The sequence below is a fragment of the Lichenostomus cassidix genome, chromosome Z (genome assembly GCF_008360975.1).
Source record: "Lichenostomus cassidix isolate B80296 chromosome Z, HeHo_3.0, whole genome shotgun sequence".
In the NCBI taxonomy this organism is placed as follows: Eukaryota; Metazoa; Chordata; class Aves; order Passeriformes; family Meliphagidae; genus Lichenostomus; species Lichenostomus cassidix.
Window position 1 is genome coordinate 53,654,122 of NC_139511.1, and position 15,946 is coordinate 53,670,067.

The 15,946-nt window shown below is 40.4% G+C and overlaps 1 protein-coding gene across 10 annotated transcripts in view; it reads right to left on the minus strand.

The window, feature by feature from the left end:
- MAST4 (microtubule associated serine/threonine kinase family member 4) overlaps positions 1–15,946 on the minus strand; it is a 232,727-nt gene that overhangs the window by 107,252 nt on the left and 109,529 nt on the right. For 2 of the 10 annotated variants that reach the window (XM_085042892.1, XM_085042891.1), the window contains exon 1: positions 11,149–11,437. The exons of the other annotated variants lie outside the window; for them this stretch is intronic. In XM_085042892.1, coding sequence (XP_084899018.1) covers positions 11,149–11,240 — 92 coding nt within the window. In that variant the 5' untranslated portion in view covers positions 11,241–11,437. Of the gene's footprint in view, positions 1–11,148; positions 11,438–15,946 lie in introns of those variants that run through there. 10 annotated transcript variants of the gene reach the window in all.

The following is a 15,946-nucleotide window of genomic DNA, read 5'->3' on the forward strand; positions in this document are numbered from 1 at the left end:
AAACTAGAATGAAAACTACATCTCTGTTTTTACTTTTGGTTGTGCAGCATTATGTGCATTCCTACTGTGACTTCAAAGAGGCCACTATGTAATGCAGAACAAGCCAGTTCTCAAACTCTAATCCTTCCTCTAACATGAAAAATGCCTGTAATTAAAAAATTATGGTTTTTCATATTATCTTTTCCATAAAACTGGGCAACACACTGACTTTTGTAATTCTGTATCTTCTGTTACACGCATGTTTAATATGCCTACTTATTTTGGAATAGCAACACCTTTGCATAAAAAAAATAATGCTTAAATTGTAACTTCAAATCATCTGAAACTTGGCAGATACTCTAATATTCTACAGGCATATGCTAACCCCATACTAAAACAATGTCCTGGATTTCTAATACGCACTGGGTGTTCCTGCCACATGTTCCAGTCCATACTGCATGTGCTTTACTTCATTCCTCTATCTGTTTTTGCAATGATCTGACTGATTTACCTACAACCTGGGAGCAGCTCTACAGATAACTTAAGAATCTCCATTAACAAGACCAATGGGACACTTGCCTCCTGCTGCACTGCAGTCTCCCAACAACACTTCAGCAGGACACAATCCTTCATACAACTCCCACACCCTTCCATCTTTTCAGACAGTCTGTCTCACCTAAGAGAGAAAAGCAGCAGACAACGTCCCCCCACCAAGTCCTTATACACATCCTACACTCCCACAGGGACCTGAGCCAAGCACTCCCACCACACAAAGAGGCCAGACCATGCTGTCAGCTTGTCAGCCAGCTTCCTGGGGCAGGTGTCTTTTAGAAAACAAAATGCTATTGTTCCCGCAGTATGACTTGAAGGGAAAATTAATTTTTCCATACCAACTGAGGCAGAAAACACTGACAGTCCTTTGGATTTCTCTTTAGATTGTTTCCTTCTATTAATATCCATCTGGTGACCCTTGGACTGGATTTAGGCAGTCACAGTCACAAAGAACATACTGAACACTTTCTGCATTTATAAAAAGACTGTTCCAATGTCTCTGAGGCTATTACTAAGGTTAGTGTGAGAAGACAATATCATCAGCAATGAATTAGTAGTGGCAAAGCACAGCTCCTCTTGTTAAGGGACAACAAGGAACAAAAGAATGTTGGCCTGAACAGTGTTAAATCTCTCAGATTTTGGTAAACTTGTCAATGATTAAACAAACACTTTACCTTGTCTGGGATTTGGAATTACCAAATCTCTAACACTACTACTCTGTGTCTTGTTTCCTGTAGACTGTCAGAGTGGGTGAACCTACTGGTTTCTTCTTGCCTTATAATTTATGAATCAGAAGAAGGAAACACATGATGGCTAAAAGGCAGTAATTTGTTGATAATGCTGAATGCTTAGGTCTGACCCAAACAATTTGCATATTTTAAAAAGTAACCTAGTATATTCATATACTCTAGTATGTTTTGTATTTCCGAAAAAGAAAAAGAAAAAGAAAAAGAAAAAGAAAAAGAAAAAGAAAAAGAAAAAGAAAAAGAAAAAGAAAAAGAAAAAAGAAATCTTGCTCTTCTAAGATTTGAAAAAGACACAGAAGAAATAATGTGAAGATACAATTTTTAGACTTAAAAAAAAAACCAAAAAAAACCAAACCTCCCCCCACCAAAAAAACCAACCGAACAAACAAAAAAAACCCCAACCAAACAGGAAGAAGTTTCATTTTTCTGTTTTGAATTTTTTCCCGCAGACAGAAATCATAGCCTTGAAAAAGATGATAATATTTTGACATTTGACAAGACAGAATAACACATCTGAGACACAACCAAGCAGCAAGGGAAAACGAGACAGAAGGTGTATTTCCCAACAGAACTGTTCTCCAGTTAGTCGTACGTCACAGATGGGGAGCAAATGCCTCCAAACACAGCACTTCAATCATCAAAACATGGCAGAATGGCCAGGGATGAAGCCCAAATCACCAAGCCTAAGATAAGGGAAAAAAAAACCATACAATGCAAGCTTACTTTAAAAAGTGTTATGTATCTTTGTTCATTATGTGGGTAATGCAAAAAGGAAGATGCTCTGGTAAGACCTGACTGTACAGTGAACTGACATAATCATCCTTTTGCGTGGGGTGTTCACAGACAAGGTGAATAGAGCATATTGGACTTGTCTGACTGCTTTTGCTTCTACTATTACAGCACTTATGGAAATTCCCTTGGCATACCCATGAGTAAGAACGAGCTAGACAGGCCCACAGTCACTGAAAAGGCAAATCTGTAAAACAAACATGCACAATCTACTTTTTATAAGTTAACTCTGACAGGGTTAACAGTATTATTACAAAGGATATTTGTTAATTACAACTTCTCACTGAACAGCACTTTCTGATGAAGGAGATACTAACAGAGCATCCTCCTTCCAGTTTCCCAAAAAGGGAATAAAAAAAGCCATGTATTTATTTATATTGTGAAAAACATTCCGAAAGCATTTTCTGATAAACACCAAGAAAGCTATTGGTAGAAGCATATCTAACTTCTTATCATCAGTATACAACTTCTGTTTCATCAAGGACTGAATTGTTAGGTTTATGTCTGAACCACGTAAAATCTGTGAAGACACACTTATCAACTGAAAATTCCAATAAAGATTGTTGCTTTTTCTCAGTCAGCATGGACAGGAAACAGCCACGACTCAAGGCAGAACTTCACTCATTGATATAAACCAACATACTGTTAGACATATATATGTTACAAATAATTCTGTCAAGAGAATAACCAGGGAACCTACATATTATGTGGATACATGTCCTCTGAATCACAACACTACATCTACAATCCCCCTGCAAAATTTTCAGCACTCATACTCCATTTGCTCTCCAAACTCCCTTTGAAGCAGGATTCTGTTCAAAAGCCTATGACAAATTTCATACAAGATGGGGGACCAGCAGCCCGGAGAGGGAAAACTGACAAGGTACTGCTCCCAAATGCATGCAAGAAAGCAAGGGAAAAATAAGGAAGTCTACCTTATTGCTTCAGTTATCCTTGAGTGCCTCTTAAAACGACTGCAGGTGATAAGTAATAGGAGACAAGTACCACCATTCAAACAAAGTAACTTTTAATTTACTAGCCCTCTCATGGTGAGATCTGGACCAAACCAATAGCCACAAAATTACCTAAAAAAAAAGACTCAGATGATATTGAAATGCTACACTAGTTTGAATTAGTCTAGTTAAAAAATTATTCTCGTTCAACCCCTCTGGCATGGCAAAGACATCACATATACTGATACATATGAAAATAAGACATAAAAACATTGATACTTTCTCTCTGATCTCATGGCAGGTAAGTTTATATTCATATCATGTCTGCCAAAATAAAAAAATAACAATTCTGTCAGATACATAAAAATTATTCAGACTGATGTAGTTCCTTATTGACAAACAAAAGAAGAAACTGTTTGTTCTACAACTTACCACCTTGTTGCCTTGAGAGAAAACATGGTTTTTCCTAACCCCTGGAACACATTCTGGAATACTCTAATCAAGTACTAAGAGAACTGAAGGTATATACATTTTCATCCAACTAAATTATTTCAATGCTTAATACTTCACATTGTTTGTTTCAGCAAATAAGCAGCAACAGGAATGGCATTCCTTCAATCAACATCCTTGACTTTAGACAGGACTGCCTTAGACTATCCACCATTAACACCGATTTTTAATTTGCTTATGTGTAAAAGCTTAAACCAACTGTTTTTATAAATCAGATTATATGTATTCTTAGTTTTTCCATACTTATTTGGATGTTAATAATTATGTTTTAAACCAGTCCAGTCAGAACAGACACTTTGATCATATAAATATATAGAAAGTAATTTCCCTTCCTGTAAGCAGTGCCTCATTTGACATAATTTTCAAATTTTTTTTGAGGGGGGAAAACAAAATTCACAGTAGGTAGCCTTGTAAAAAAATATTTTTAATACATTATTTCAAGCCTAGGTTAAAATCAAATGATGGAGATCAAAGGCAGGCTATTACACACTAGAACATCTACATTATTATTGCACGTACAGAAAAAATGTACAGGTGGGATAAGGAAACCACACCAGTTTTTACTCTCTGATCATCAAAATTGAACATGCCCGCATTTCACGGGAATAAAAGATTCTACTTAAAGTTACAGTGTTTTACAAACACTAGAGCATGGTGGTTTTCCTTATTTCTAAACGCTTATGTAGGGAAGACCATTGCTAACTGAAAAAAAAGATGAAGAAGTTGATATATTTATTCTTATGGTCATATATATAACCCAAATATTTTTATACTCATCTGTCAGTGGCAGGATATCACTAATGAGCAGACTGGAGTTGTGAAGTCTCTCTATTGACTAGATTAATCTGGGAACTGTTCTGGTTTACAGTACTTCTGACTATGTTCACATTTACTGGGAACCATGCCAAATGGAGTTTTCTAGTTCACTCCTATGAGTGTTTTAAATAAAACCACACAACTGATCTACCATGAGATTCAATGCTGCACTGAAGTGTGTTGATTTTTTTAGTTTCAGCTTTTTTCAGGTGGAAGAGTCTACTGAAGTAAAACCTAACTAATACAATAGGTATCAATAGTATATAGAATATGTGCTGCTTAAAAAGCAAAATAGACTGAAATATTAGTGTTGGCAAGTTTGCAGTCTAAGAAATGGATAGAAAAGTGCCAAGTATATTAAGTGAGTGATGTCCTTAAATATCTCTGCCCATGTGCATTTAAGTACCATAAAATGAAGTCAAGTAATGATGCACAGTGTTATGCAATAACAATGCACAATGTTATGCAGTAAACCCTTGATCAGATGAAATTCTGTATATGACACTTGCATATTATGACTATTCAAAATTTTATATATTAATACCAGATGGTGGGGGAAGGGAGAAGAGAATGGGGAGTGCTTTAAAATTTCACAATGACTACAGTTAGTGAATTTTCAAAGGAAAAAAAATCCTCTGTAAAGTTCTCAGGAGAAAATCCAGAAGCCATCACTGAATGTAACACAGTGTGTTGAATTAGGCTGAATCAAAGATATGTGAACTTTCTGATTTTCCTCAGATATGCATCTCTCCTGGTGCCATTCCAGCGTTCCTCCAAATGAATCTAGCTCCTACTAAACATTTTCTAGTGACAGCTAACATGACAGCTTGATCTAGGTCTACAGCCTATCATGTGACAATATACACAGAACTACCACATGTAACGATCAGTTTTACATCATTTTCAGTGTGATCCAATTAATAAACTTCATTTTAAATGTTCAACCTAAATCAGTTAGCAGTTATCTTCATATACGAAACACTGTAGCTCAAAATATTGAGTGATTTCACGTCCATAACTAACAAAATCATTAACATTCCTGCACAATGACATATAACAAATTCACAGAATCACAGAAAGGGTAAAGTTGGAGCCTGAGGACCACAGTGGGTTATTGGTGGATCCTCCCTGCTCAAGCAGGGTCATCCTAGAGCACATGACACAGGATTGTGTCTGGGCAGTTCTTGAATATCTCCAGTGAGGGAGACTCCACAACCTAGCGAGGTGTGATCTGTTCATAGGTATTATCTGTTCCACTGCTTGCTCCCCTGCACAGTAAAGAAGTTCTTCCTCATGTTCACGTGGAGCTCCCAAGGCATCTGCCCACTACCTCATGCTACTGTTGAGCACCTCTGAGAAGAGCCTGATCCATCCTCTTCACACTTTTCCTTTAGATATTTACACACATTAATGAGGTCCCCTCTCAGTTCTATCTCCTTGAGGCTGGACAGGCCCAGATCCCTCTGCCTTTCATCATAGGAGAGGTGCTCCAGACCCCTCATACTATTTATTGCCCTCCACTGGATCCACTCCAGGAGCTCCATGTCACTCCTGTCCTGAGGAGCCCAGAACTGGACACAGCACTCCAGCTGAGGCCTCACAGGGGCTGAGTAGAGGGGCAGGATCACCTCCCTTGACCTGCTGGCAATGCTCTTCCTAGTGCCCCCAGGATACCATCAGCCTGCTTGGCCACCAGGACACACTGCTGGCTCATGGACAGTTTGCTGTCCACCAGGACCCCCAGGTCCTTCTCTGCAGAGCTGCTCCCCAGCAGGTCAGCCCCAGCCTGTGCTGGTGCCCAGGGCTGTTCTCCCCCAGGTACAGGACCCTGCACTTGCCCTTGTTGAATTTCACACGGTTCTTCTCTGTCCAAATTCATTGGAAACCTCTGCTTTTCTGACCACTGTTTCCAGCTTTGACAAAGAGCTACTAGAGGCAAGCCCATCAGCTGGTATGTGCAGCCACACAAGCTGGTACACAGTTTCTCACTAACAAAAGTTTGAAATTCAGAGACAAGAGGTGCAGCAGAAGAGGCAACTATTAACCACTGCATGGGTGAGTTTCTGTGTGCTTAAAAAAAGTTTGAGAAGGATGTGCCAAAGTCTAATACAGCAAGAACTGTAATGACTGCAGAACATCAGTAGCAGATGTAGGCTAAATACAACAGAATGGATCTGTGTGCCCTGTGCCTAGACCATGTGACATGCCCCAACAACCACAGTTTATGAAGGTATGTCTGAACTACTAGCCTTTAAATTCTCTGAGTAAGAAAAACAAAGACTATCTCCTACTGTGTCACAGCAGACATTAACCACGACAGTGGAAAAAAAAAACCTATTACAGCTTCTTTCAACATGTTCCAGCACTTTCTTAAGCTTTCATTTTGCTCATGTTCAGCTTTCCTCAGGCTGTCTACAATAAGATCCTTTGGTCACTTCTTAGTGATCTTGACATATTTCAAGTAAAATAACACTTTATCAGAGTGAAAACAAAGCAAAAAATAAGAATATGACCAGAGGAATCCTCACCAGTCTGGGTGAAGCTAAGAAACAATGTTGGCTCATTCAGACTGTAAGCAGAACTTGAAATACATCAATTGCCTGAACAAAAAGAATGGTCATTTAAACCAATCAGAATAAAAACAACACATTCTGTTTGAAGCTGAGACTGTAAAACTACTGCCCTAGCACACAGTCTTTACTGTGAATGAAAGGAAATACAATCATCAAGATACATTAACACTTCACTAGGTAGTAGAGAAAGCAATGTGATCATTAGTCCAGCAGATTAACTTCTAACAAAACATATTCAGTGACAGTGTGTTTTGAAAGCACAGATCACCTGTGCAGATGTACCTCTTAATCCCCCCCCCCAGTTTTGGGATAACAATCTTCTCCAAACTTACTCAACATCTATTAGAATAATAGTTCCTCTCTCTCATGTGTAGGACTACTACCACACTCCCAAACACACATTAAAAGCAATACAAATACACCAGAAAGAAATACTTTTCAAACAAAGTTTGAACTGATGTTTACTCTTATGTAACAGAAGAAAAATAATTCCTTGGGAACACAGATTCAACTGACATCAACACAATTCCACATTTTTGTGACTGTTTTCATATAAATAAGTTCGCTTTGTTTTCTTATGTTATCAACACGACCACTTTTAACACCTGTTATTAAATAAAACAAGCCATTTATAATATACATACTTATAGTACACTCCGTTGACAAAGTTAAAAACCAAGATCTACCTAAGAACCGATAGCAAGAGTTTACACCATAATCTTAACATCACTGCACCTACTCAAACTACCAAACCAGAGAAGTTCAAAAAACCTGCTTTTCCAGGAAGCATGCTGTCACAAAACCTAACAGAACTACACAGTTGTACAACAAACTACTATGTTCTCTCTGTTTCAAATAAAAGTTGTAATTTTCCTCTGGTTTTAAGGTTTCAGAAAGGTTACGAACTGTCAGAACACATACCTGATGATTGATGAATATTTTAATCTCATACCATGAAAGACTCACTACCACTTCAGTGACTGTACACAAATAAAATTAAGTTTCAACACAAATCATCTATGAGTCTACTTTGGCTCAGAGGCAACTGGGCAAGCATTCATGAATTCATGCCTCTGGGAAAAAAAAATCCCACTCTGACTCAAAGGAAGAACAATTGTAGTAACATTGTTTCAGTGCAACTACCACAAAGAAGCAAGAAAAAAGGACACACACAAAAAGGATCACTGGCTTGTCAGTTTTGTAAAAGATACACAAAGATCAGACACAAAGAGGGAAAGTGTCAGGGGAGAATCAAATATGTATCAAAGAACAATGCAGAAAGTACTTAGCTATTTGTCCATGTGAAGAAATGAGTATCTGTACACATTTATCCACTTGTAAACCTACACTGCAACTTCCGTAAATAGATGTCTACACATAGACAGAGACCCTATCTCACTAGTGCTCTAAATGCAGCACACATGTTTCTTCACTGTAAAAGCACATCGTATAATCCATGGCATTTACAGGCTCGGGGATTTGAATAAAAAATGCCTCCAATTTATAATTCAAGGTAATTTTTCTACCTGCCAGTCCTGAAAACTCACTCCAAGACTTGAAAGTCAGGCTGTGATATTTCTTATTCAGGTGTCACTTCCCAAAGAGCTGCTTTAACTGAAATTCAGTTAAGTTGGAAAACTCCCCCTGAAGGAGAATATCTCTTCATTCTTTACTTCTTAGAACCTCAAAGAAAGATAAATTATTACATCAAGTAAGTCTATACAAAGAAACAAAATTCATAGTATTAACAGACAATTCTCATTAACCCAAGTGTCAAGAAAGTAGGGTAGTGATCTTAAAAACAATAGGGTCTAGCATGCCACAAGAATTTGGTAGCAGAGGTAAAAATAAGTAAACAGGCAAAAGGAACAGAACTGAGAGGCAAAAATGCCCAACCAAACCATAAAATTAATGCTCTTAAATTGGCAAGGAGTCCCAAAGCCAACTGCGGCTATAACCAGAAACGCTTCTTCAGAAGTTTTCATTAAGTACTTCGGCATGCGCCAGGCTAGACAAGCTCCGTAGACAGTGTAACTATTAAGAAAAAACTCTCTTCCATCAGGGGACCCAAAACTTTCACTTAAGCCCAGAAGGAGATTCAGATGACAGGAACTAGACTCCCTTCAAGTCTTACTCCATAACCTACTCTTTAGGAGTCTAAAATGCTTGGGAAGCTATACAACACACGAGCGGCTACCATCAGCACTCTTAGAAAGAAAAGGAAGGCATCCTGTGGCAAGTTAAGCAAAGCAAGCAGCAGCTCTTCCAGTCTTTACATTCATCTGCATCTACAGCTGACTGAGCCTGTGAAGATAGTGCAGGTTGAGATACAGCTCAGAACACGTAAATTGGCTATTCATGTATGTTAATTAATACAAACCCATTTCTACAGCAGAGTTAGGACAACCTGTGCTGTCCATACTGGGTTTTATTCTTCTGACAGATGTATTGCTCTGTAAGTTTTATATCTTACATTAGTAAATGAATTACCAGTATAGAGGGGCAGAGGGAAGGTCCATCTTTAAGAAGAGAGCGGAAAAAATGTGTGGTCAGCCTTCCCCAGGAGACATCAAGAGAACAGATGCTGAGTTCCCACCACTCAGAAGGTAGAACCAACCTGACAAAGCAGGGTATCTGGGCCCAAAAAGAGTAAGTAAGCAGCCTTGAAATTTCAAGCCTGGCTTTTTAATTTCACAAGGCTGTGACACACTGATTCAGCTACAGAGAGGCTATTAAATATTGAATATCCCTATAATACATGAAACCTAACTGCATATATGGCATATACTATTCACTGGTATACCATACATGTGATATGCTGAGATAACATTCAATATTGCTTTAAAAAGTCTCTCAAATATTTCAACAAAAACAGTACAGCATTAAATATGTTAGAAAAGCAGGAAGGCATCCAAATATACAAAACAAAGAAATCAGTGGTACACATTTACTTCATGCTTCTTGTGAATTCTACAAAGTCTGTCCTCCTCAATCTGCCACACAGACATACATTTATAAAAGGTATTTGTCTGCACACAGTTACAAAACCAATTTAAGTAAGAACAGTGAAGACAACTAAAAAAAAAAAACACGTCTCAGCAGAAAATAATATATAAGGCCTATTTGGATTCTCAGTTAATGCTAAGTAAGAGTAAAAAAAAATATTTACAGGAGAGGGATAATAATTATAAAATAACTCAGCATTTTTGGCCACCCCAAGTAGGAGACACAAAAAATGTATCTTTACTGCAGGGACAGTTTTTTCATTGATGTGAAACACGTCACCTGTTTTTTCCATTTTAAACTTTCTGCCATTAAACAGACAGTCGTTTCCTTCCTTTTGAAAAAGAAAAAAAAAAAAAAAATCAGACCATAAACTCTTAAGGCTTAGGAAAAGCCAACTTTGCTAAGCCTCTATCCTGTCTGCTTGCTTTGTGCCAGCTCTTTAGCCAGCAGAAGAAAGATTTTATGCATGTTTTCCAAAGATAATACATAAGCCAATATTCAAGGTACTTTCACAGTCAAGCATACAATAATATAACACCACACCTGGTATGTCTCAAAATGGCATAAGGGGTACTAGTATACAAAGTTACGAACTTCTATACATTTTTTTTTCCTTGTGATAGGGACATATTCTTAACAAAAAGGGACACCACAGCGCAAAAAGCGACCATGATGTGAAAGTTTGTCAGTCTTTTGCGCATTGATGGCACAGCCCTTCATCTTTCACTTAGCATTTACTATTTCCAAGCCTTTTTTCCCTCTCCTGACAATAATGAAAATGCTACAGAAATAAAAATGGCCATTCCTGTACTAACAAATGCTAGCTAGCCTGTTTTAAAAAAAGTAGGTATGCAAACCTGTCTCTTTAAGAACACCGAACAAAGTAGGCTATCTTGAGTTGTCCATCTAAAGAATATCTGTTCCCAATAAAAGGTCAAATACTTGAGAGCAAGCTGAAAGTGTGTTTAAGGGGGGAAAAAAAGCGGAGGGTAGAAAGGCTGGACAAAAGAAAACAACATCTTATAAATCGAGACAGAGTAATACGCAGTGCCAGGTTTTAAAAAAGCACCTCCAAGGGCCTCAAGGAGAGGCTCTGGGCTCTCGCAGCTCCAGCCCAGGAGCAGCCAGGAGGCCGCGGGTCCCGACGTCTTCCCAGGGCCCTTCTGCCGAGAGCAGGAAACCCAGCGCCCGCTCCCCCACACCTGGGCGGCCGGCCTGCCTTACCTCTGAGTCCGGCGGAGACGGCTGCCTCGCCGCAGGTGGGGCAGCGTGAAGTTGGAGAGGAGCGTCCAAAGACCGGGATCCGACATATCCATCTCAATGCGTTGGAAAGCTTAAAAACTCAGTGCCATAGAGGAAGAGGAGGAAGGGACAGCAGCCCTGGGAGAGAGAGCGGGAAGCCAGCCAGCCTCCGAGGGGGCGGAAGGAGAGCAAAGATAGCAGCAACTCGAACCGACAGAAACTTTTCCGTGCGGCTGCTCCGCGGGTGCCGCCCCGCCCCGGCCATTGGCGGCCGCGCCGCTCCGCCCGCCCACCGCGGGCCAGAGCCCCCCGCCCGCGCGGAGCCCCGCGGGGCACCCGGCACGGCACCGGCACGGCACCGGCACGGCACCGGCACGGCACCGGCACGGCACCGGCACGGCACGGCACCGGCACGGCACCGGCACGGCCGAGCCCCGCGGGGCAGCGGGCACCCGGCACGGCACGGCACGGCACCGGCAGAGCAGAGCCCCGCGGGTCAGCCGGCACCCGGCACGGCACCGGCACAGCCCCCGCCCGTCCCCCGCGGGTCGGAGCCCCCCGCAGAGCCCGCCGGCTGCGCTCGGAACTGCTGCCGACCGTAAGGGAAGGACCAGTGACGCTCGGTGCAGTGCACGGTGTACGTGTGTCACTGCCAGGGCTTCTACCTCTCCCGGGACAACTGACGGTGCAGGTACTTAATTACCGTTTGTCACACTGGCTACCTGCCACTCCAGACACCAGGCGTTTGCCACGGAAAGCTGGGACACCTGCCTCCCTCCATACCAGCTACCTCTTTTGAGAAAGCTACCCTGAAGCACAGGCTGGCAAAAGAAGAGTACAGAAAGGCTCCGAGTACCTTTCCCACTCAAAACAGTGACCTAATCCCTCAGGTGCTTTGACTCATTTCCTCCCCTCCCCCCCCCCTCCTCCTTCCAACTTTCTTCCTTCGATTCCCTCTTTGCCATTCCCCAACTGCCTCCCAGCTCAGCTGGTTTGCTTTCTTGACTCCCACCACCCAACATTCCACCTTCACTTCCCGTTTTAGCCTCTCTGCTGACTGGTCTCCTCAGTCTTTTCATACCTAATTCCAGCATCACTCTCAAGCTCTCTCTCTCTCCTCTCTCCCTCTGCAGCTCTGACTAGACTGGCATTTTTCCTGTATCTCTGCAGTATGCAAATAAAACTGTTTCTAAAATTATTACTCTATTACCTTGTCAGTCTGTAATGTCTTAACTCCAGCTGTTGAAAGCAATGATGGTCAGGTATAGGAAAAAATACTGTGGATTCAAAAATTAGGATGTTTCTTTTAACGTACTTAAAAATTTCCACTTGCCTTTTTTGTTTATCTGAAGGTCACAGAGCAGAGCTGGCAGGGCTCACATGACACATGGGATGAGACAGCTCTCATGAGACAGCCCCCAATCTAGTTAGCACCAAAAGCCTTAGTACAAATCCCCAGCAGACACCATTTACTGACATGCCACAGTAAACGTCAGTTTAACAGTGATCAAACACAAGAGAATCATCAAACACTTCTTTTTAAAGACATCTTAATTTTAGAAGAGACAATTTCCATGTAAGAAGGGAAAACAGCCTCATCTAGGTCTCAGGTCAGATTCTCTTGTACGAGAAAGGCTGAAATAGCTGCAGAAGCTAGTATTTGGGCTGATGTCCATTTGTGCCCCACAGGAGAGCACTTCCCAGCATGACTGCTCTTTTTATACCTCTCCATTAAGGTGGAGTATTCACATCTACTGCAGCCAGTAAAAGAAAAACTCTCATCCATTTATTTTCACTTTGAGGCATGCCTGAGCATACTGAACATGAAGTTTTTTAAAGGTTCGCGTGAGGGCAAGCATGGCTGGCAACACTCCTTTCTTAAAACTGCTTGAAAAGGACATTCTCAAAACTCTACATAAAAGTACTGAGAAACACCTCCAACATGCATTCCATAACCTTATCTTCTCTTCTACATACCAGGTTTTTGCCTGTAATTAAATCTGTGTGTTTGGAGAAAGAACTGTCCACAATCATGAAAGCAGGAAATTGTACATAACTGATGTTGTGAACAGCATTGGCTGAAGATTAAAAACAAAGCCTTCCACCTATCACACAGGAGAAGTTTTGGTGTCCCCGCTGCCCTGCAAGCTCTCCCCTCACCTCACTACTCCACCTAAGAGGCAGTTAAGAGTAACAAAAGCAGATCAGTTTCCATAATTCAGTCAAGCACATCACTTGTGATCATGGGACATGGAGGTCAAGCTTTATTTCACATGAAGACCAAAAATTACCAATCTCTTCTCTTCCAAGCCCAGAACTATAACCGAACTCATTATTTCTTTGTGAAAATCTCTACCACTTTATCAAAATGATGTGAAGACTCCAGTTCTGAAAGACAGCATAAAAGCTGTTAAAAATTAAGCAAGACTAGCCTATCATAATGTTGGCAAAGACTCACCATAAACCCTTCTGTGTACAATCATAGATGATTATACCAAAAGCCATTACACAAACCTAGCTATTGCAATATATATTTCACTATGTGAAAAGCTGGATTTTTGCAGAAACAGAAAGGAGAAAAAGTAGAATAAAAGAAATGACAAATTCTACGTAACTGTTCCTGTCCATAAATATAGCAACATTGGCTATCATAATGTTGTTGTTTTAGAAACAGTGTTCCCCCATTTAGTGCTCCTACTGAGACTCTACAAACCATATGATGCTCACTTCCCTCTCTCCCTCCCCCTCCATGCTCCTGCAGCAGGATGGAGAAGAGAATTAGAGACACAAAACATAAAGACCACAGGTTTAGACAAGAAAAATTTACTGGAAACTACAAGATTAAAAAACGAACAGTGACAGCAACAATACTAACAAAAGAATGTACAAAAAACAAATTATTCACATGTGAGTTCTCACACCTCCAAGCACACCTGACAACTCCTTCCACCACACTACCCAGGGACCCCTGAAAGGGACCCTTTGCCCCCATTCCCAGAAGGTCACATGAGGTGGCATAGAATAACCTCCACGGCCTAGCCATGCCCCCTCCTGGCCACTGCAAAATTTAACCCTGGCCAGAACCAGGACACATAATCACAGCAGAGTAAATCTACGGTGAACACTGTTCACTCCAAACAGTGACTTGATGGTCACATCCCTTGCAATTCTGTCACTAGATCCTGCACAGACAATTCACAAGCAATAGCTCCCCAAATTCCATGACCTGTGGAATCCAAACATAACTTCACCTTGGCTTCTGTGCACAATTACATGCACACACAGTCCTACTAATCACTCATGCTGTTTATAGCGTTGGCTTGAAAGCAAAGAGACTTGAGTAATTACTTTTCTGAAGTGCTTGCTGGACATACACATATTAAGGCACTACAGAGACTTTGACAAAGGCACGAAAATGAAGGGAGGAGCTGTAAGAAGTCCAGCACAGTTCCCACAACAACCTTAGTCAAATTATATGCTTCAAAAAGCAAAGCATAGGCCTTATCCTTTAAGAGCACAGCATGTAAATTGTGGGGAAGACTTTGCAATGCCTGTCAATAAATGACATAGCTTCCAACGTGGTGCCTGCAGTTTGTGACTTTCCATGACACAGAAATGCCTGATTTCAAAGCAGACACCTCACAGAAGAGTGAGATTTTGCAAGCTTGTTGAAACTACACAGATGATAAAGGACATCTCTCCGAATTTAGTGAGCTGAATCAGCTCAGGGAAGGACAGCCCAGGATCAGACCCAATACAAGGGACAGAGACTGAATGAATGGGCATGCAGAGAGGCAGGGCCAGAAGGACCACTTCTTTTGCAGCAGCTGTCCTTACAATCGAAGCCTCTTTCACCATAAATACTGATAGTACTGCTTATCCTTCACAAACACAGGTTCAACAGAAGTATTTCGTCATGTTCCTTAAGCCACTGCAATTTTTTTACCTCTGCCATGTAGAACTGGACAAAAAAAATTGAACAATAAAAATTATAATGTTTTAAAATAGGAAAACCCAAAATTGTTCGGAACAGATCTATGTCATACTGATCGATGCATTACCTATAATTTTCCTGCAACAAAATGTTATTGGCATATTCACCAACTTTCCCTCAGTATCCAACTAAAACAGAATTTTACAGTTGTCAAAAATAAATAAAATAGCAAAGGTAAGAACATGCAAGCATGTCCTTAACAGCATTTGTTGCTTAAGTTATCTGCTATACAGCCACTTGCAAAACAACAAGCAGCTCAGGCAACTTCACCTCTTAGGAGATGCTTTACAGTGTAACTTGGATGATGACTCTTATTTTTCACAAAATGTTACGTAAGCTAGCACGTAACAAAACAAGTGATAAGGATCATTAAGTTTTCCCTTTTATATTCACTTAAAGATAAAAAACATCACATCACACAAGTCAGAAAAGATGCCTAATATACCCTTGCTTTGAAGAAAATTACATTTCCAAAAGCAAACTTATGAAAGGCATCCTTAGAAAAGTCTCATTCAACATATGAGAAAAAAAATTCAACATTCGCTCCAGTAATTAAATGCAGCAACAATTCTTCCCCAGTAACTTTTTAATTGCATGACACTGATTACTAATTTTAAGTAACACCATGAAATACTACTTAGCAAGTTGAAAGTCAATCTTTAAAACCACAATGCAATACCAATTCTAAATCAGTATTTTGCACATAATATTCCAATGCAGAAGTTATCTGATCTTCCATCTTCACACTGATAATTACACTAATAAACACTAACAAACACTGGAATT